At 35.8% G+C, this 22,220-nt stretch overlaps 1 protein-coding gene across 1 annotated transcript; it reads left to right on the top strand.

Annotated features, from left to right (window-relative positions):
* Positions 1 to 433: 433 nt before the first annotated feature.
* LOC112045716 (death-associated inhibitor of apoptosis 2) lies at positions 434 to 20,235 on the top strand. The gene is made up of 11 exons (XM_024082009.2): positions 434 to 982; positions 4,514 to 4,659; positions 5,860 to 5,997; positions 6,534 to 6,738; positions 7,840 to 8,001; positions 8,504 to 8,575; positions 9,070 to 9,172; positions 10,322 to 10,469; positions 12,662 to 12,938; positions 14,755 to 14,901; positions 15,234 to 20,235. Exons 1-10 carry the CDS (start codon positions 587 to 589, stop codon positions 14,875 to 14,877), a joined length of 1,770 nt encoding a protein of 589 aa, XP_023937777.2. The 5' UTR covers positions 434 to 586; the 3' UTR covers positions 14,878 to 14,901; positions 15,234 to 20,235.
* Positions 20,236 to 22,220: the final 1,985 nt, after the last annotated feature.

The following is a 22,220-nucleotide window of genomic DNA, read 5'->3' as shown; positions in this document are numbered from 1 at the left end:
TAATTGAGTTACAGATAGAAGGACAGACGGACATGGGTATGGGTATCTTCAAGTCAAGAGTGAATAGGCATCTTCTAGGCAAGCGCGTTCTACCAAAGGCTGCCTCATAGCTTACAATCTAGCATACAGCTAAGCGGTGCTTGCTTATACATAATAAAAAAACAAAACTATAAGGGTTCTTTATTGACCACGGAACCCTAAATATAAGTGAAACATTATCTGTTCGATAAATAACAGTTTATAGGAACATAAAATATAAAAAAAAATGTCTATCAAAAGAAGTTTTATTTCATGACAATATTCGTGAATAATGCTTAAGTAAAATGTTGAGCACCCCTGAATCATATGTTTTTGTTTATTTACATTGTTTAAAATACCTACCCGATCTGACTATAGTCATCATCCCCATTCATTTTGCATAGATAATATAATACACTTATACTGTCATTTTGATTCAATTGTCGTCTGTGAAGAATTATTGATTCATTTACCAAAATATTTAATAACATTGGCATTATTAAAAAATTACGTAGATTAACTGTTATTGCGTTGCCTTATTGGTGTTTATAGTTAGAGTTTAACAATAATGAATTTGGAGACCAATAGATTGAACACCTTCACGAATTGGCCTGCTTCGGCTCCCGTGGATCCAATAAGAATAGCGAAGGCTGGTTTTTTCTACACAGGCCAAGGAACAGAGGTGGAGTGTTTCAGCTGTGGGCGTAAAATATCGGAGTGGAACTACGGTGATCAGGTCATGTGGCGACACAGAACGTTGGATCCAAATTGTGCGTTTGTCGTTAGTCCGACGCAGTCTGGTAACGTTCCACTAGTGTTGGGTGGAGAGTGCACCGCGCCGTCTGGACAGAGGCGTACTACGGAAGTGCAACAAGACTTCGACACTCAGGATTATGGTCTGAACGGAGAGGATGATATGTATAAGAGTGATGCGCTCCGGTTGTTGTCGTTCGTCAATTGGGATGTAAGTGTCTGTGTTTTAAATATTTGTTTATAATATAATAAAAAAAAAACAACAACAAACAATAGCTGATCTTTGAGACCTTTTTGATAATTGGTTAACAAAGTCTGAACAACAGTAAAAAAGATATTCACACAAGAGCTTGTTTGTCATAGCCAATTCTGCTACGAAACAGCATCACTAAGTTTTTGTCTGAAGGATATGGCTGCCAATGTATTTACAGGTTAGGCTTGACATTGTTGCCTCAGGCTGATAAGTGTATGGTTGTACAATGAAGGATAACCACACAGGTTGATTATCCTTCATTGTACTACCTTTTGATTCTGCTTCTGATGTTGGAGCCATCTCGGCGAAAGCGGATTTAAAAGATTCAAAATTATTGAATAAAAGCCACAGGTCTAACAATTCTTACCAAGAATGTACCAATAATCCATCAGTCATAAGTCTAGGCTCAAGGTTATTCTCTGCCACTTATGGGTTTTTTAATCTATACAGAAACATACAAATATTCACATTTACAGTATTAGTAGATTACATATTATTATGTTTAGCAATAATATTTTAACTCTATCATCAAAGTATGTTAGAAACATAAGTAAATACTGTCTGGCAGTTTCATAACAGTTGACCTTAAGTTAAAGTAAACATCTTAATATATTTGACCTTAAATGCAACACCAATTCCATATTAAGGCCTTGTTTATTGCTAGTTTAATGTTAATGATTCTTTTCATTGTAATAAATGTTTTATACATTTAATAACATTTAATAAATAAAATGTATTGAGTATGTATTTAAACTCCATTTTGATATGTTTCACAGTTGGCTGACTGTAAAAGACTACAGTTGTATATTTTTATTTACTGTGTGTACAGTCTAATACAGTTTGTGTTGAGTTTAAATTTAAGTTTATTAAATAAAGTTCAGTGGAACTCCTTGATTGGAAGGATTGCTTTTATAGATCTAATTAAAATAACTATTATTTGTTTTTTCTGGGTGGCCTGGTTGAAAATAGTGATGCTTAAATTGTAAAGAAATAAATGATGTGCACAATGTGCACCCTAACATAGTCAAAGTCCTTTGAAATTGTATGAAGTACTTAATGTCTTCATATCTGATTCATACAGAGCCATTCCAGCTTTAGTTTTCCCTACCACTTACAGAGGGAGAGATATAAACTGAATATCTTAGCATTCATGGATTCACTGTGTGCGTGCCGGGTCCATCACATTTTAGAGAGAAAAACTCCAAACAGAGCCCTGGACTTGTGATCAATGGATGTAGGATGGATGTAGGTTTTCCTTGACAATTGATTAACACTTTCATCAATCTTTAGCTATAAAGGACACAGCACCTTTGCACTCGATGGTCTTGCTTCCCACGGATCCCCATGAAGTGTCGGTAGTTATTTCCTCACTGAAACCAGGTAGTGCTGCTGGATGGGATAATATTCAGACCAATATATTAAAGTACTTCCAAGATGCTGTTGCCTATCCTATCTCCTGTTTATGCAACTTAAGTTTCGAAACAGGTTCTTTCCCCGTACGATTTAAAAAGGCAATAATTACACCAGTACATAAATCAGGTGATAAATCTCTACCAACAAACTTCAGACCTATTTCTTTGCTGCCGGTCTTGTCTAAAGTTGTAGAAAAGATCGTAAGTTAGCGACTTAATAATTATCTGGAATCTAATAAATTAATTTCGTGCAATCAATTTGGATTTAGAAACGGCAAGTCTACCGAGGATGCTGTGCTTAAACTTACCACTAAAATTTTGGCAGATTTGGATAGTAGTAAGAAATGCATGGGGGTATTTATTGACCTGCAAAAGGCTTTCGATACCGTTTCTATTCCTATTCTGCTGGCTCGTCTACAAAACGTCGGAATTCGAGGTGTTGCTTTTGACTGGTTTCAAGACTACCTAACTGATCGGCAGCAATATGTAAGGGTTGATGAATTTTCCAGTTCTACTAGTTGTTGTAAATATGGTGTTCCACAGGGTAGCACTCTTGGTCCGATTTTATTTTTGATATATGTGAATGAACTCAGTGACATGAAATTTCCAGGGTCAGAAATATTCATGTTTGCTGATGATACCGTGCTACTGGTTAGTGGTAAGTCCTGGGATGAAATTAAGCGAACTGCAGAGGTGAATCTCTCGATATTAACTAAATGGCTTGAAGATAGCTTGTTAACATTAAATGTTGATAAAACGAAATTCATTTGTTTCAGTAAAACGCAAGTCACGTCTCCCAGTACTAACTTTAATATAACTATCCATGGATACCCATGCAACAGATCATCAAATAATACGCTGGGCAGTTCTTGTTGTTGCAAGCTATTGTGCAGAGTAGAAAATATTAAATATCTTGGTGTCAATATAGATAGCAACTTGAAATGGGATGTCCATGCAGGTGTGCTATCTAAACGTGTTCGTCGATTAATTTATGTATTTAAAAGCTTAAGAGATGTTGCAGACAAAAACACCATTCTATTAACTTATAAAGCACTATGTCATTGTTTACTGAATTACTGTATTCTTGTTTGGGGTGCTATGTCAAAAACATATATGTTACAAATCGAGAGATCCCAACGTGCCGTTCTTAAAGTATGTTTATCCTTGCCGTTTCGCCATCCAACTTCTGATCTATATAAACAAGCTAAAGTTCTGAGTGTTAGAAAAACATTTGTATGTCAAAGCCTACGTTTGTATCATTGTGAATTGGTTCCTTTAATCCCTATAACTTCTTCTAGAAGAAATACATGCCCTAGACCATTAGTTGCAAGCTGTTTTGCTCGTAAACAATACCTATATATTGCTCCACGTATTTATAACTTATTACAAAAAAATAAACTCAGTATCAGAAAATTAGGTAATCATGCTTTTAAGACGTACATATTTAACTGGTTAATTGATTGCGATTACAACTATGTCGAAAATCTAATCGTTCAACATATTCTTTAAACTCGAACACATGAGGATACTTTTCTTAGCAAGCGCGTTCATACTTAATTAAACACACACTCGCATACACACCCACACACACACACACACAAACACAGTTTTACGAATACACCTTTCTTGTTTTGCCTACTACAGATTATCTTAATTAAGTAACAGATTATCAAAAAGTAACACTAATGGGAATCCACTGGCTCCCAAGATACAGTTACAGCTAGTTTGGGAGCCAGGGATCTACTCTTTTATTGTATTAGAAATTTGTTACTGTGTGATCAATAAATAATTTTTATTTTTTTTTTTTTTAATCAATTAACTGGCCAAATGTTAGCCAAAAGTTCAAAAAAAAATGTTCCTACTAGAGCAGCTTTAGATACCAGTGAAACTCGATGAAAACTTTCAACTACTACCCTAATCCCTTAATTTTTTAAATTTTTTCTGGCATAAAAACCTTCCCCGAACAATAACAAACACATCAACGAAAAAATTGTGAAATTGGTCCAGCCGTTCACGCGTGATGGCGTGACCAAGGGATATATGGATTAATTTTTATATATATAGATTAACATTACAGGATAACTCAGTGTCTCGGCAAGAGCTGGTAAACGCAGGATTCTATCATGCCGGTGGGGGTAGACTCCGCTGCGCCTGGTGCGGTGGAGAGTTAGCTCCATTCAGAAGTTTAGGATCTCTTGGTCCACCTCTAGAAGTACATAGAATGTAAGTGAAATTAATAAGAATCTGTAACATTCATTATCAGATGTTTATGATAATGACCAGAAACATTTATCTAACTCAGAATACAGAAAACACCAGAAGCCACATTCAGCCGTTATTATAAAGAATGCTTTGTGTCCAAAAATTGTACCTTTATATATAGTGACAAATCACTTGTTTGTGGCATTACACCAACAAATAGTAATTTCAACTACTTCATTCCTATGGGCGATCACACCTTCTAGAGTTTTCTGTATTCTGAGATATCTGAGATGCTCTTGGAGGCACAGGCTGACCAGTAAGCTAATTTAGCCTAACAGCAGAATCTGTTGAAAGACAGAAAACCCCATATTTTACTGCTCAACACAAGACATAACCCAGGATCTCATAGTCTTAAGCTGCATTGGGCACCACTAGACGCTGTGGCAGTTTTATGGCTATCACAGAATAGATGATTCTTAACATTATGTGTCATAAATGTCATAATATTGAGAATTTATTTGACCCTTCTCTGATAGTTTCTAGTATAAGTGATTCCCCTTAGAGTGATTCATGAACTAATTCATGTACATAGTGCTGAACTAGTATTGTGATACTTATAGATAAAATATTTACAATATACTATATACTTACAATATTACTTTTTATAGATATTTTTTTTTTTTTTAATTCATTACTATTGTGCAATCAGCTGCAACAGCTTTAAGCAAATTGCTTGTGGGTACTACATGGCATGTGTAGCTGACCTTCCATTGAAGGCCACTATAGATATTTATGAAGTCGTTAAATTTCAAGTAGTATTTAATGAGCTGAGGTCAGTGTCTCACAGAAAACATCTTTCTTTCGTCTATCTACATTTTTTTTATTATTATTTACAAGTTAGCCCTTGGCGACACCTGATGATAAGTGATGATGCAATCTAAGGTGGTAGCTTGCTTGTTAGGAGAAGGATGAAAATCCACACCCCTTTCGGTTTCTACACGACATCGTATCGCTTGGCGGTACGTCTTTGCCGGTACGGTAGTAGCTAGCCACGGGAGAAGCCTCCCACCAGCCAGACCTGGTCCAATTAATAAAACCTCAATTGGCCCAGCTGGGGAAAAAATTAACCGCAGACATATCTTTGATAGCTAATTAATAATCATAAGGATATTAAAGTTTATTAATCTTTTATTTCATTTTCTCATTCTTTTTTAATTACAGGTACTTTCCCCGTTGTACGCACGCAGCATTTTTGGAATTGGAACGTAGAAATAATGAGCTAGCCTCCCCTATGTCATCGCCTTCATACACGCCACCCTTGCAATCGCCTCCAACTACCACAACCAGTAAACCTAAGTCGTAAGTGATTAATAAATACTAACACCAAATAACAGTGAGTTGTTTATCTGCAAAATATCAGTGAAATCAAGTTTTTTAGCTTTCATCTTCTTTTACCACTTTATAATTTAACAATAGTAAATGTACTAATTGCCTACAGTGAGTAAAACTCGAAAAGAGACTCATAAAAATTTCAACCCTTTTTAAACCTCATTGTTTTAATAGCCTATTCGTACTAGTGAAATTTTACATCTTTAGATTATAAGCTAAATGCTCTATAAGCTGTTCCCACAGCTTATATGTATTGGTGAAGGTAATCAACTAGATTTTTTTGACACTGCCCCGTGATAGAGAAAATCGTCAATATTCACAGCAGGCCAAACATTTTGATTGCATTGTCCTTCAACAGTTCTGGTGCCAAACACAATGCTCGAGGGAATATGTTGGTGAATGTGATCCACTAGATTTTGTGTCAGTGTCAGTGATTTTGAGACATACCTCAATATTTTTAATATTCACAGCAGGCCAAATATTTTGATTCCATTGTCCTTCAACAGTTCTGGTGCTGAACACAACGCCCGAGTGGTAGAAGCCGGTGGGGACTGGCGTTCGCTGGGAGTGGTGGGGGGTGGCGCAAGGCACCCCACTAGGGCCGCTCTAGCTGCGCGACTGGCGACCTTCGAGCGCTGGCCCGCAGACCGCGCGCAGGCACCTCGGACCTTAGCTGATGCTGGCTTCTTTTATACGGGTATTGATGATCAGGTAAGATGACGCTTATTTTAAAACTCTAGCAGCCAGTGACGTGCACTTCATAAAACCAAAAATGTACTGCCTACCCTGACGACTTAATACCAACTTTTAATGAAAAAGAAATTTCCATTTTATGCAATACATATAAATATGCTTACCCTAAATTAAAATCTTGTGCACGCCGCTGCTTTCAGCTATATATAAGGTACTAGCGGACCCAACATTCGATGTCTGACCTGAAACATTCTTCCTATCTATACTTGCAGCGAATCTTTAGGTATTTAACTAATAATTAATAAAGCCTTTTATTTCCCGATATACATATAAACAGTTGCTAATTATAAGAATTGAAAAAAAGTACACATTGAAGAAAAAAAAAATTTAAGCTACACTATAACTACAGAATGTCTCTTATTTCAGTGTGTCTTACGGCAAAGACCTCCTCCAACTCCTTCCACTGTTCTGTTCTGTCTGCCGCTATTCTCATCCACAGGGGACCTAAAGTTATTTTTGGGTCATCCTCTCATTTTTGTTTTGTGACCTCGGCTCCTAGTACCATCCCTTGGATACTAAACTGTCACCTGTTTGCTCCATTTTTCCTTTGTGCAGCGGAGCATATGTTCAGTCCATCTCCATTTCTGTTGATGGATACGTGTCAGTACGATGGTTAGTTTAGTTTTATGTCTGATATCTGTACTTCTGATTTTGTCCACTAATTTCAAACCATATAAGCATACTTTCCATGCCACCATTCCAACCAGCATAGTTCTTTCCATGCTTTTCTGACATCTTGCTAGTTTGTCCCTGAGGCGTTTTGTCAAACCCCAGGTTTCGCAGCCCTAGGTAATGCAGGGTAGGATACAGGTATCAAGTCTTTTTCTTAATTTTAATGTCCAGTTCCTTTATTATTATTATTTCCTGTAAGGCCCTATACATTAGGTATTTAACTAAATGTAAACAAACCAAACCCCCTTGATTCATGGATCTCAACCTTTATATTTTGATGCTGGAAGGAAAGAAATTTGTGGTAACAATTAATAATGTATTTATTATCGACAGAGAGGTCAATTCGATTTCGATATTTCCAAATATAACATTTAAAATTATGTGCAGGTGCGCTGTTTCTATTGCGACGGCGGGCTGGGCAAGTGGGAGGCGGGCGACGCACCGTGGTCGGAGCACGCGCACTGGTTCCCGCACTGCGGGTACGTGCTGCTCGTCAAGGGGCAGGAGTTCGTCGACTCGTGCCAAAACCGCACCTCCGTACAGCGCACGGTATTATTTATGCATAAAATAAATTAAATTGAAAAATAATCAACCATAAAAAGTTTTCTAAAAGCGACACTTTTCGTTTCAAATCACTTAAAATTCAATCGATGTTTTGTTTTATTATTGTTGTAAATAAATAAATTTATTGTATTTATGCTTTGAAAATACATAATTATAATTTAAATTATGTATTTAAAAAACTGAAAACCTACCAATTTCTTAATTATAGAGTTTGGATTAGCAATTACACATTTGCTACCTATCAGTAAACGGCCCTGTTATATAAAAGATTCTATCTTTCTTATCTTTTAATGGCGTCGCTTTTTAATATTTGAGTTTGCCATATATTGCACATAAACATATTGCACTTTTTAAAAATTGAATTTTATACATTCATTCATTTAATTTATAATTATTTGTTGTTGTTGAGAATAACACATCTCTAGTGTAACTTACTGATGAGAAAAATTATGTAAATCGAGTCAACTATTGATTTCTGTATTTCCAGTTCTCAGCCGACAGAGGGCTCACTTCAAGAACTCGAAATCCAGGCGTGAATTATACCACAACTGAAAGTCAGGTAAGTTATATCAATACTTCGAGTCTTTAGGCATTTAACTCAATGTAAACAAACCAAACCACGTGACTCAGTGGTACTCAACTTTTTATCGAAAAAGTTCAATTTGAATATTATCAAACGTCTAGGACGCTCTATAATTAATAAATATTTCAATATATCCTTTTTACTTACATTTTTACGTAGATATTAAACACTTGTTATCTCTTCATACTAAAAAATGAAAAGTAAACTAATAGTAGCTCTCCGATATCTTTCCCTTTGTAAGTACTCGTATGTACTAATATTATAGAGGTAATGTTTGTGTTAATGTAGGAGTAATCTCTGGATCTGCTAAACCGATTTTGAAAATTCTTTTAACATTAGAAAGCGACATAATTTGTAAGTATATGAAAGTAAATGGCTATATTTCATTTCTAGGATTCCATAATCGAGATAATTTTGATAATTGTTTGTAGGTTTTGAAGTCTATTATTTTTCAAATTATTTTATTGTAGGTGGACGAATGTATGGAAAGTAATACTGCGCTGGCTGCGCTAGGCGCCGGGCTGGACGCCGCCAGAGTGCGCAGGGCTATTGTTAGAAGGTTGCGAGCTACTGGTATGACATTTATTTGTTTATTTTAAATTCTTACAAACAACACCTCTGCTCATTAGTCTGCCGACTAATTGCATGAGACCAACAGAACAAAAAAAAATATCCTATGAACCTTCGTGTTTTTAGAAAATCCTTATTTAAACATAAAATATGTGTGGAAATGGAAAACAAACACCTTAGGGGTGTTTGTTTAGGCAACACATTGAAAGTAAATAAATCATTAACCACAAATTAACTAACTAAAAATGTCTATGTAGTTATTTTATATGCGAGAAGTATACTAGAAACTCCTTTATAATATAGCGTCCCTAGAAATGCAGTATGTTCTATATCAGAGCATGTATCTCTAGCTACTTTAGTAGGATTCTGGGATAACTAGGAGTTGCACCCATGATCTCTCCTTTAAGACAATAGGATAGATCTAGTTGTTGTGGCTTATGGTGAAAATCTCAGTCACTGCAAATATTAATACTAGAAGGCATTAACTGAGACATGTTGCTGAACCTGTTTTCTGAGATGTGAGGGTTCCTGATGGATCCTGATCTAGTACGCTTAGCATGAGTCAATGACGTACCTCATGACGAGAGATATAATATGGACCTATAGCGGCAATATCAAAAATATCGCTGATGTTCGATTATTCTTTTTCTACGAGATATTTCATTGACGCAAGCTAAACGTTCTGAACAAGTCAACCTCCAAACCTCCTGATCGACTACTGAGGGTCGTGACTCTAACACAAACTTGCTTGACTATGTCGCACCATGTGGCTCTGCTTATCGCGACTTGCCTCGTGTACCTCGACAGGGCAAAGTAAACTCAGAGGAGTATAAAATTCTTTTACATTTACGATAAAGATGTTACAGTACAATCGGGTATATTATCGGTTCGTTAATTTTAAAATTTTACCCTTTGAAAATGTTACTTGTGTTAAAATTGACACACGATAAAAGTGTCGTTTACTACGTCGGTATTTGACGGCCAGTATGACTATTTGTACCCCTCCCCGGTGCTGTTCCTGGCGGATTTTTTCAACACCTTTAGAGGAAATTGGCTCATTGGTGCACGGCTTGGGTGTTAGGTTTATTTTCGTTACGGAATTTTTTGATTCGGTCGCAAAGTAAAATTAAAAAAAGTTTGATTTCATTAAAGGTGTCCCGTTCAGTTCGTCGGAGGCTCTGATCGACGCGGTGCTGGACGAGCAGCTCAACGAAGAGGCGTGGTCGGTGTCGCCGCACAGCCAGCGCCTGGCGCGGGACATCCTCGCTGAGACCTTGCGGGACTTCGCGCCGCGCTCCGGGTAATGAATGAATGAAATATACTTTATTGTACACCAAAAATAATAATAACAGGCAAGAAATTAACTTAAAAACTAATGTACAATTGGCGGCCTTATCGCTAATGAGCGATCTCTTCCAGACAACCATTCGAAAAAGAGAAAATAAATACAAGGAATAATGCATAATGACGGGTGTACACATAAAAAGAAAAGTAGAAGATACATTACACTTAGATAATAATATATTAAATCTGTTCAGTTCAGTTGGGTATAACTGTTCTTTAATATGTTTATCTACTGGCTAAATTGTTTTTCATTAAATTGTAAACATTGACAAAATAATTCAAAAAATATCTCTTGCACATGAACAAAGACTTCACCATTACGTAAACATCAAGGCAATCCAGCTACTCTACGTTATTAATACAGTGAGAAGGCTTAAACGGACCAAACCATTTGAGTCAGTGTTTAGTGACAAGTGATAGTGAAGTGCTACATGGAAGATCACGTGAACAAAGTGACCTAAAGACCTAATACTTAGTGAAAGACTAAGATTAAGCTATTGGACATTATCTTACTATAATAATAATCTTAATATATATAAATCTCGTGTCACAATGTTTGTCCTCGATGGACTCCTAAACCACTTAATCGATTATAATAAAATTCGCACACCATATGCAGTTCGATCCAACTTGAGAGTTAGGATAGTTTAAATCTCAAAATATAGTCGCAATTTTTATTTATTGCTAATTATTTGTCTCCATATATATAAAAGAAAGTCGTGTTAGTTACTCCACTTATAACTCAAGAACGGCTGAACCGATTTAGCTGAAAATTGGCAGGGAGGTAGTTTAGAGCCAGGAGAAAGACATAGGATTTTTACGGACTTTTTTTTGTAGGGGTAGGGTAGGGTAGTGGTAGGGTAGGTTTATGGTATAGGGATAGGGTAGGAGTAGGGTAGCGGTAGGGTAGTTGTAGGGTAGGGTAGGGATAGAGTAGAGGTAGGGTAGGAGTAGGGTAGTGTAAGGTATGGATAGGGAAGAAGTGCAAATAAATAAATTATTAAGTCAAAGCGAAGCTTGAGCGGGTCCGCTAGTATATTATAAGTTTAGGTTAAAGATAAATTACTAATTAGTCACATAAGTAGGCTAGATCGTAATTTTATAAAGTACCAAATTGGTACTTTACAATAGAGAAAAAAAAATATAGCATGGGAACGGTGACAGTTGCTTTTTGACGTTCATAATACGTACTATTATCGTGAATAGTGCAAACTTTCAAGAGTGAAATGAACTGTCACCGTACCTATGCCATCTGAAAATACTTTAGGGCCGTTTGTCTTTGTGGTAGGAGAAGGCTTAAGGTGCATGAAAGATATTTCTCCTGAAGTGTAAAGGACACATGATTGTCGACCAATAGCGGTGAAATCGAAAATATCGTTCTCTTTGTAGTTCCATCGTAACGAAATAGAGAGTAAATAAATTTTTACAAATTAAATCATGATGTTATTATTGAGATAATTGTGAAGAAATATATAATCCAACGTCATCATCATCATAATCATCGTCGTCGTCATCATCATCATCATCATCATCATCATCATCATCATCATCATCATCATCATCATCATCATCATCATCATCATCATCATCATCATCATCATCATCATCATCATCATCATCATCATCATCATCATCATCATCATCATCATCATCATCATCATCATCATCATCATCAAAGAAAGAAAAGAATATAAATTGCTTTAAAAATAATTTATATAAATACCCAACTCAACAGGCATTCTACAGTGTAAATGAGTATTTAAGTTGATATTACTGTTATTTTCATACATATTTTAATTGTAAAGATGTAAATTTTAAATGGTGATATTGTCATTTGAATCATTAAATACTTAATAAATACTTAATGAATTTGCATGCCTAATTGGCAAGATACTTTTACCATCTACATCTACCGACCACCTGTATAAATAATGCATGTATCTGCAAAGAAATAGATTGATTGATTGATCATCATCATCATCATCATCATCATCATCATCATCATCATCATCATCATCATCATCATCATCATCATCATCATTTTCATCATCATCATCATCATCATCATCATCGTCATCATCGTCATCATCGACGTCATCGTAGTTACCGTAAAAACGTACTTAGTTTTAATTTGTAACTTGATTACAGGACAATCCCCGCAAACTCAGACAGGGAGAGACCAGAGAGCCAATCCTCTCAAACTGACAGTCCAACGCCTTCGCCAGTGCCGACCAACGTCCCGCAAACTACCAACGGCCCGTTGGACACCTCCAGCCAACCTGCCAGTCGAGCCAACCATGCCAACCATGCCAGCCCTGAACCTCAGTCGAGTCCTGTGAAAACTGTGAATACCAAGGTTACATTGGAAGAAGAAAACAGACAGTTGAAGGAAGCGAGATTGTGCAAAGTGTGTATGGATAATGAGGTAAAGAATTCCAATGTCTTGTTACTTCATCATTATCAACCCATATTCGGTTCACTGCTGAGCTCGAGTCTCCTTTCAGAATGAAAGGGTTTAGGCCTTATTTCACCACGCTGGCCCAATGCGGATTGGCAGACTTCACACACGCAGAGAATTGAGAAAATTCTCTGGTATGCAGGTTTCCTCACGATGTTTTTCCTTCACCGTTTGAGACACGTGATATTTAATTTCTTAAAATAAAACACACACACACACACAACTGAAAAGTTGGAGGTGCATGCCCCGGACCGGATTCGAACCCACACCCTCTGGAATCGGAGGCAGATTTCATTTCCACTGGGCTTAGTTAGCTTAGTGGGCATGTCTTGTGTATAGCTTGGCAATTTCGTTGATGACACTTCCATGATATGCGGGCGACGGGGACGAGCTGCGCGGGTGTGAAGTCGTGCGCGCCGTGTGAAGTGGGGTGCATCAGTTGTGGGCTCATATGTCATCACTACCCGCCTCCCGGCTCCCGCGGACCATCGGGAGGATTACGAATGAATTTTCCAAGCTACTAACTTGCGTTCTAAAGGGGAATGCCCACCGCCCAATACCACGTCGGCCCCGGGAACACAGGTAACACATAAAAGTATATGGATATGATAATATAATCTGGTTAAATAATTAATTGGCTTAATAAATGTATGTTTCTTGAACAAAAACAAAACGTTTTTTTTTTATCATTCTTCTTACTCAAAAAGTTCGCTGGTGTACCAAAGCGGTAATATTTGGAGATGTATTTTCTTGTATTTTTTTCTGTTACAAGTAAACAAACAAACAAACCAATCATAAGTCTTCAATAAATGTCGTAAAACTCAGGGTGTATGGTCAACGATCTTTGCTTGTCACCGTTGGGGACAAACAAAAGATTAATTAAAAATGTCGTAAATATTTTTTTGATAAAGTAATGATTTCGTTATTAAAGTAGAATTATCAAGATTTTTAAAGATATAAGTAAATTGCCGGGTAGTTAGGGGTAGCCCTGGGCCGGGGATGGGCATTTCCTTTTTGAAAGTGTAATACACACACATCTTTTGGAAGCAGGGACAAATTCAGATAATGCTTTCAAAGCGTTTTTGTACATTTAAATTGCTTTTGTTTTTAAAAGAGATGGTCCAAAATTGTATGGAGCCCAGGATTAGTCATTGTACCCTAGCGGAAATAAAAGAAGATATTTTTTTTCCTATTTTTGATTATACAAATTTACGAATTTACGTTTAAATGTTAGTTCGAAATAATATTCATTATCTCCCAAGAAATGCAACATTACTATGGGTAACAATGGCGGATAGACTACGTTTTCAATGCTGTAATCGATTTGACGTTTGCTGTCAATTGTCATGTCATAGTTGCTCTATGGGCGCCATCTTGAGATAAATCAAATAAATGGGTTTTTATTTCTTTTTATTTAGTTAAATTTATTCACTTTAATAAATTTTAATAAAATCCTTGTATTTTTTAAATTTTAATGATACGGGGTACAAGAGTGGACCTCCTTTAATGAAATGTTTTGTTGCGACATTTTTATTTTCTAAAGAATCCTTTGCTACGCTTGGGATCAAAAAGAAAAGAATAATTAGGCACAACAAATAAACTGCATATACGAGTATATATTTTCTTTTGTGATTTTGATATCACTATATATCGATTACAACAACTTTAGAACACTTTCAATGTCTTCATCATCGAAAATAAATTTGACGATGCTCGGTAAAGTAAATAAAATAGTATCTATATACCTGCAAATAAAAATATATACATACGTTTTTACTTGCAGGTGAGCGTGGTATTCTTACCCTGCGGACACCTGGTGTCGTGCGCGGGTTGCGGCGCGGCGCTGGGCGCGTGTCCACTGTGCCGCGCGCCCGTCAAGGCGCTCGTGCGCGCCTACCTCGCCTGACCGGCCCTCCCCGCTGTGAGACAGGTGAGCGAGGTGTTCCTGCCTTGTGGTCACCCGGTGTCTGACCGGTGCTCCCCGCTGTGACACAGGTGAGTGAGGAGTTGCTGCCCAGCGGTCACCCGGTGTTTGGTCGGCCCTCCCCGCTGTGAGACAGGTGAGTGAGGTGTTGTTGTCCTGTGGTCACCCGGTGTCTGATAGGTGAGCGAAGTGTTGCTGTCCTGCAGTCACCTGGTGTTTGGCCGGCCCTCCCTGCTGAGACACAGGTGGATAGATGGATTTTTTGATGGATGAAATTTTACTAATTTTAGTCTAATTAGGTATAAAGTTTTATATATCTATAAATATTTTCTTTTCAGAGTTGCAAGATTTGGAGGAAGGAATTGAATAATCGTAGCCTATTCGTAACATGTCCAGTGATGTGTAGTTAATTCATATATTGTTAGCTAATTAATATACAATAATGATCTGATTTACTGATACGGCAATCAATGCAATAATAACAGCAATACTTTTATGTCGATTTAGATATACATACATGTATTGATCAATTTTACCAAATTAGGAAAATCATGTCCAAATACGACTAAATGAATTGATGCTATACATTCCTGTAGCTATATTTAAAGACACTGCTGTGTAATTTACGCTAACGACCCAAGAGCCCTCACACGCTAGCGGGGAAAATATATACTCAAAGGCATAATTATCCGTCCACTTTAATATGCTCGCGTCATATTAAAGGGGGCGGATAATTATGCCTCTGAGTGTATATTGGCAAATGGCAACGCTGGGCGAATTCGTTGATCGATCATTGACAGGCAAGCGAGTTGTCGCCAATACCTCTCTTATGAATATAAGATAAATAGTAGATGGTAACTATAGTCTGGCTAGTTCGTTAACGAAACTCCCATGATATGCGGGCGACGGGGGAAAGACTGCGCGGGTGTGAAATACTGCGCGTGGGTATAAACTCGTGCGCGCGGGGCATAGCTACCCCCCTCCCGGCCTGCGCGGACCATCGGCTGTGTTACGAACGAATTTGCCAAGCTATAGCCACGGCCGCACCCTACCACTAGATTAAACCAATTTAAACAATTTTAAACACATAATTGACTCGTGCAAATACACAAATAATTATTAATCTTATTAACTATTTTGATAATAATTAGAAGCATTTTAATTGTTAACATGTTAACTATTTGTATTAGGTACAAGAATTATCTTTTAGATAATATATAAATCATTGCTATGCTTTGCGATGAGCTTTGTTTTCTTTTTTTTTTTTAATGAGTGCAAAACATCGCATTCTTACTTAAATTTTGTTTTTTTTAAATAATAAGCTAAATGTTAATATTTTTTTAATCGCTTAAACTTAATTGTGATGAGTGCATTAGTTAATGAAATTATAAAAAAAAATTGTTGAAAAAAGAACGCGAATCAAAAACACATATAACTATAAAATTTATTAATAAAAATTAATGTTTGAAATAAAGCGAAATAATCCAAACAGTATCTATATTTTATTTTAAGGTTTGTAAACTATATTTATGTTAAGTTAATACTCTGTCAGATTAGGTATTTGGATGTATTTAATATTTTTTTAACATACATAGTGTTAAGAGTGTGCAATATGTAATTTGGTGGTTACAAATGGTTCTGTATCTCAGATTCTGAAAAAGTTAGGAGCCTGATATTTGGGCAAATGATATTTCAAAGTGTTAGCTTCGTTATGACTAAACAAAATACACAATTTGTAAAACTTTTCTCGATAGTTTTTTTGAAAAATACATGTTTTGCTTACATTTTGCTTTCAATCTCAGGAAAAGCAAACTTATTTTCTTAAATTTTTGTTTTGTATAGAAAATTAGGTATATATCTTGAACATGGCCATTTTGTTTTTCGTTGTTGTTTAATTTACTTGTAATTAGGTAAAAATGGTTTTGGCGCTCACGTCATAAAATTTGCGTCGCGCGTCAATCGCTCCGTGCTTTTCACTCACGTGAAAGTCATAATTCGGCGTCTCGTTTGCGCTTCGAATTTTATCCATATCGTACCGACGCGCTGCGCGCTCTTAAAAATTCCATCGATCTTGTATACTCGGATACAATCTTTATGAGATCTCGCAAATCAGCTGCGGTAGTCGCTAGGCGCAGGTTGTTGCCTCCTACTAGGGTTTTTAATGTTTTTATTTTTTTTTTAATATCCTCCTACGTTACCGCTGACACCTAAAATCTTTCAATGTGTAGCTTAACGCCCGATGCTCCGAAACGTCATATGGGCTATCCAACACTGAAAGAACTTTTCAAATCGGACCAGTAGTTCCTGAGATTAGCGCGTTCAAACAAACAAACTCTTCAGCTTTATAATATTAGTATAGATTTAAACAACGATCTAATCCGACAGTGTATTAATGTTTATTTATTTATAAAGTAGTTTGTATTAATAGATTATGAATCTCTGAAACTCGGGAACCACTCTTAGTTCGCAGTATGGATCGTGCCGTGTTGCAAGAACCAGCTTATGACTAAGGGTCCCGTATGGGTTCAAAACTAGTCGGCATACTCCGACCTAATATCACGTGAGTTTTAGCCGTGTTTCATAATCTATTAATATGAATAACACTCAGGATAGTTTAAATTCTAAAAAAAGTAGTTTGTAATTTATTTTTAATAAAAAAAAAGTGAAAGTTTAGTTCAAAGTTAGGAGAAAAATGTTATTAGATTTAGATTGAATTAAAAAAATATTAAAATTAAAATAAATAATATTATTTAATGAAATTAGATACATTACTCGTATAATACAGATGATCTGGGTTATTCGATGTCTTTCTAAGTTTATATTGATGAATTAATCAATCGATCTTAGAATGTTTTACATTGCAATTTCATTGTGATAGAAAAATATATTTTGCACCATAATTATGGAAAACCATTAAATGTCATAAGAGTTCGGTGGTTGTTCATTTACTGAAAGCAACCCAGTTACCGAATAGCAAACAGAGTGCTGGGGAGTATTTTACATAACTTCAAGGTGTTGACGAGTTGAGAGAATTTTAAAGGAGTCACATTTGTGTGTATATTTATTATTGTGTGTTTGTTTGTGTTACATTTTATCGATAAATATTTTTTTTTTCGTTTTTGCGATCGTCTAAAATGATTATTTCGACGAGTTGACTTTATATAACGCTGTTTCATTGAAATTTTTTTGGAAGTCACTGACTTAGTACAAATAATTCAGTTACTAAGATAATTTAATTTGCAATAGGATATAGTATAGCCAGCATTTTAGATATAATATTGGCATTACATATTTGTTAGAATACATTGCCACACTTAAACGCTTGGAGTTCTCTAGATCTATACTAAAGTCCTAAATCCTAATCGATGTGTTCTGTTTACCAACAAACAAATAGGGATGATGACAGTTTTTTTTAAATTGTATATAAATTAAGAGTATGCTAATAGTAAAGCAATTTTGTAAAAGTAACAGGGTATCTGCGATCATTACTTTCGGAGCTACAGGGATTTAAAGGGTCAGATTTGCGGCGATGCCGCGGATCCCTGTAAAACGCCCCATACAAAATGGTACGAATTAATGACGTAGGTACATAATGATCGATAGATTTGTATGGGCGTTCAAACAAAATTACTAATATATTTGTTATTTGTGCGTTTATGTTTATAGTTCATTTATTAATAAATGTCATATTTAATGTAAGGAAGCTAAAACTGTATGAATTATAATCTAATTAAGATTAAAGATTTTGATAGATTTTGAAATTTTATAATCTTATTTTGTAAATATCCAGTCAATCTTTGCTTTTTATGTATAAATTAGTTAACATTGACCTTATTTACCCGAATGTATCATAAAAATCAATATATTCAGACCTAGTCATCATCCCCATTAATAGAACTGAAGGTAGTAAATGCAAGTAATTTCATAACTTATTTATTTTAAATTATGTATTATTATCATTTGTCTGTAAAATGTTATTTAAAATACCTATATTAAGCCTGTTTTTATTAGGTCAAAGAAAATCAAAATCAAAAATCATTTATTTCAAGTAGGCTCAGTTTAAAAGCACTCGTCAGTTGACTATTTGTAAAGATTCTACCACCGGTTCGGAAGGCAGGTTCTGCTGAGAAGATACCGGCAAGAAACTCAACAGTAAGTCCTCTTTTGAAAAAGTCATACAGTATTATAATTTACAATTGATAACAATTACTGTTTACATTTCTTAGTTTTACTTCCTGTGTGAAGGTGGAAACTGATCCAACGGCCTCCAAGCATCTTTGTCATTAAGGAACTCATCAATGTTGTAGTAACCTCGACTAAGTAAATGTTTTTAACACATTGCTTAAAGCTATGCATTGGCAGGTCCATCACAGTCTTGGGGATCTTGTTATAGAAGAGTACACCCAAACCTACAAAAGATTTTTTTACTCTTTGGAGACGATATGCAGAAATAACTAACTTATGCCCGTGTCTAGTAAGACGTGGGTTTAAAATGACTAGTGATTTATACCCTCATTTTTAATTTGTTTGTTGGTAAACAGTACACATCGAAAGCAGTGGCGTGCACTTCATAGATGCATAAACACAATGCATACCCTGAGAATTCATTAGGTACCTGTATTGGAGGAGGAATCTTCTATTTTGTACAATTTGTACCTATAGTGCATACCCTAGTTAAAAACCTTGTGTTTTACCCGCGAGGTTCCCGTTTCAGTAGGAATACGGGAATAATATTTAGCCTATAGCCTTCCTCGAGAAATGAGCTATTTAACACAAAAAGAATTTTTCAAATCGGACCAGTAGTTCCTGAGATTAGCACGTTCAATCAATCAATCAATCAAACAAACAAACAAACAAACAAACTCTTCAGCTTTATAATATTAGTATAGATTATCTGTCTGAGTGGTTGCTTAGCAACGGTTTTTGTTAAACTGGTTTTGATGTCACGTCACCCCTTAAAATAATTTAACATGTATCTTTTAGTTAGTTTACACACACAAACGCGTTTCTGCTGTCACATTATCACATACAAAGCTAACGGTCTTCAGAAAATGGAACGTCAAAACAATCATTTTATATTCATCTACAGTTTTAAATATTACGTCATGAAGTGCTTGTATTAGTATATTTCATTATACATATACATATTAATAGGTATGTCTATGTACTAGCTGTTATTGTATGAGATATGATAGTAATTAATTAGAACATTGTAAAGTTACTATATTTTATGCATAGTGAATAAATGCCTCTTATGTGATTTGTAGAACAGTAATTTTAGCTTAGTATCTTTATGGTAATATATACCAGATCAAATAAAATATACCAATTATTAACTGATGCTTTGGTTTTTATTTGTAACCTTAATAAAACCAATCGTTAGAAAGCCTTTGGTTAAAGAGACTAAAAATATTGAATAATCATCATTAACAGCCGATAGACGTCCACTGCAGGAGGAAGGCATGGACTTCCAAACCACCTGCTGGACTTCCAGCACCTTGGGACCCCAACGTTCATCAGCTCTTCGAACTAGGTGGCCTGCCCATTGCCACTTCAGCTTCGCGACTAGCTGAGCTATGTCAGTGACTTTGGTTCGTCTGCGGATCTCCTCATTCCTGATTCGATCACGCAGAGAAACTAAGCATAGCTCTCTCCATACCCCGCTGAGTGACTGACCCTTGTAATAAGTCCCATGAGCTAAGGACATCGATCCATCTAGTGGGGAGTCGACCGGCACTGCGCTTTCAGGTGCGGGGTCGCCATTCCAACACCTTGGACCTTAACGTTCCAAGAATCTTAAATAGGGTTTATTAAAGGATTGTCACTAATCATCATGATCTAAGTAAGCATTGGCGAATGGGGCCATGATTTCTCATATTATGCCGAGGCATAATTATATAAAAAAATACGCTTTATACTTTCACAGTTGAAGATTTGTTACTCTTGAAACCTGCTACCTCCCAGAGCCATGGTCCGTACTCCATATTTGCCTACAACAATTACCTATGATTGGAGCATGGACTATAAGCTTTTAGTTTTTTTTTTAAAAGCAGGCAGGTCTGACTAACACAGTCCTCTTGTTCTTCTACACTGATTTTTCATTAAGAAGGTATTTGTACCCCGCAGATTTTATAAAGGGGAATGTCTATTCCCGGCCCAGACCTTTCGTCCCCGCCCCCCACTTTGCATAAAACTAGAAAATACTTGATAATTTTTGTTTAATAATGAATAAATTACTTTATCCATAGCGGTTTGCTATAACTTTCCCCAAAAAATAAGTTTCACAACGATATTTGACAATATTATAGTTGTTGTATGACATTTTTGAAGACACGAACATGAACAGTGTTGCCAGCTAAGTGATTTATTTGGTTTAATCAATATTTTAACCGAATAATAATAATCGATCTTTTTCTACAACAAAATCACCTGGAAAAGCAAAAGTTGTAATAGATTATAATGTTTTTGATAATAATATCTGCCTCACTCTTTAAAAACCATTGCATAGTCGACATTATAAAACGTTTCTTGATATCAAAGTACCTATTATATTTTTCGCAATAACCAACCACTAAGAACTCAACTGATTTTTTTAGTTTAATCGATATTTAAATGGATAATAATAATAATCGAGCATAACATTAGGAACCTAGGATCACTGCGTAGAAACATTACCAACTGCGCCATTTAAATACTATCTATACTAATATTATAAAGCTGGAGAGTTTGTTTGTTTGTTTTTGATTGAACGCGCTAATCTCAGGCACTACTGGTCCGATTTGAAAAATTCTTTCAGTGTTAGATAACCCATTTATCGAGGAAGGCTATAAGCTATATATTATCTCCGCATTCCTACGGGAACGGGGATATATACAGGAAGAAATTTTTTTTAGTGCGGATATTTTTATATTTTGTACATAAACAAAATTTAATGATCACGTATTTTTTCTTTTTTTTTTTAACTCAAAAATAACAAAATTATCGTTAGCTAAAGTTATTTACTTTTGAACAGAATTTTAGGGTCACCCTATTGTGCGTTTATTTTATTTTCGTTTGATACCTAAAGGACGTCACCAGATCACTTTTAAGCTGAATATATCTTGTTTAGTAATAATATGTACATTATTTTGTTATTTTAGAGACATAAATTAAAAAAAAAAATTACATAAAATGTATCGAACTGTTTGTAGATTTATATTCTATTAATGATACAGAACCACGAAAAAAAATATCCGCACTAAAGACCGAATCACCCTGTATAATATAAGTAGTAGCGCAAGCCCGTAACTTCGGCGCGTGCAATGCGGTTTTTCACGATCGGCCAA

Source organism: Bicyclus anynana, chromosome 13, assembly GCF_947172395.1.
Source record: "Bicyclus anynana chromosome 13, ilBicAnyn1.1, whole genome shotgun sequence".
Taxonomy (NCBI): Eukaryota; Metazoa; Arthropoda; class Insecta; order Lepidoptera; family Nymphalidae; genus Bicyclus; species Bicyclus anynana.
Note: the sequence above shows the minus strand (reverse complement) of the source record. Positions and strands in the feature narration are given on the sequence as shown.

Excerpts from the sequence above, each read along its gene's own strand:
- LOC112045716 (XM_024082009.2), top strand. The coding sequence starts at position 587 with ATGAATTTGGAGACCAATAGATTGAACACCTTCACGAATTGGCCTGCT. Across the intron at positions 9,173-10,321 it reads TAGAAGGTTGCGAGCTACTG|GTGTCCCGTTCAGTTCGTCG; the intron begins GTATGACATTTA and ends ATTTCATTAAAG. Across the intron at positions 10,470-12,661 it reads GACTTCGCGCCGCGCTCCGG|GACAATCCCCGCAAACTCAG; the intron begins GTAATGAATGAA and ends ACTTGATTACAG.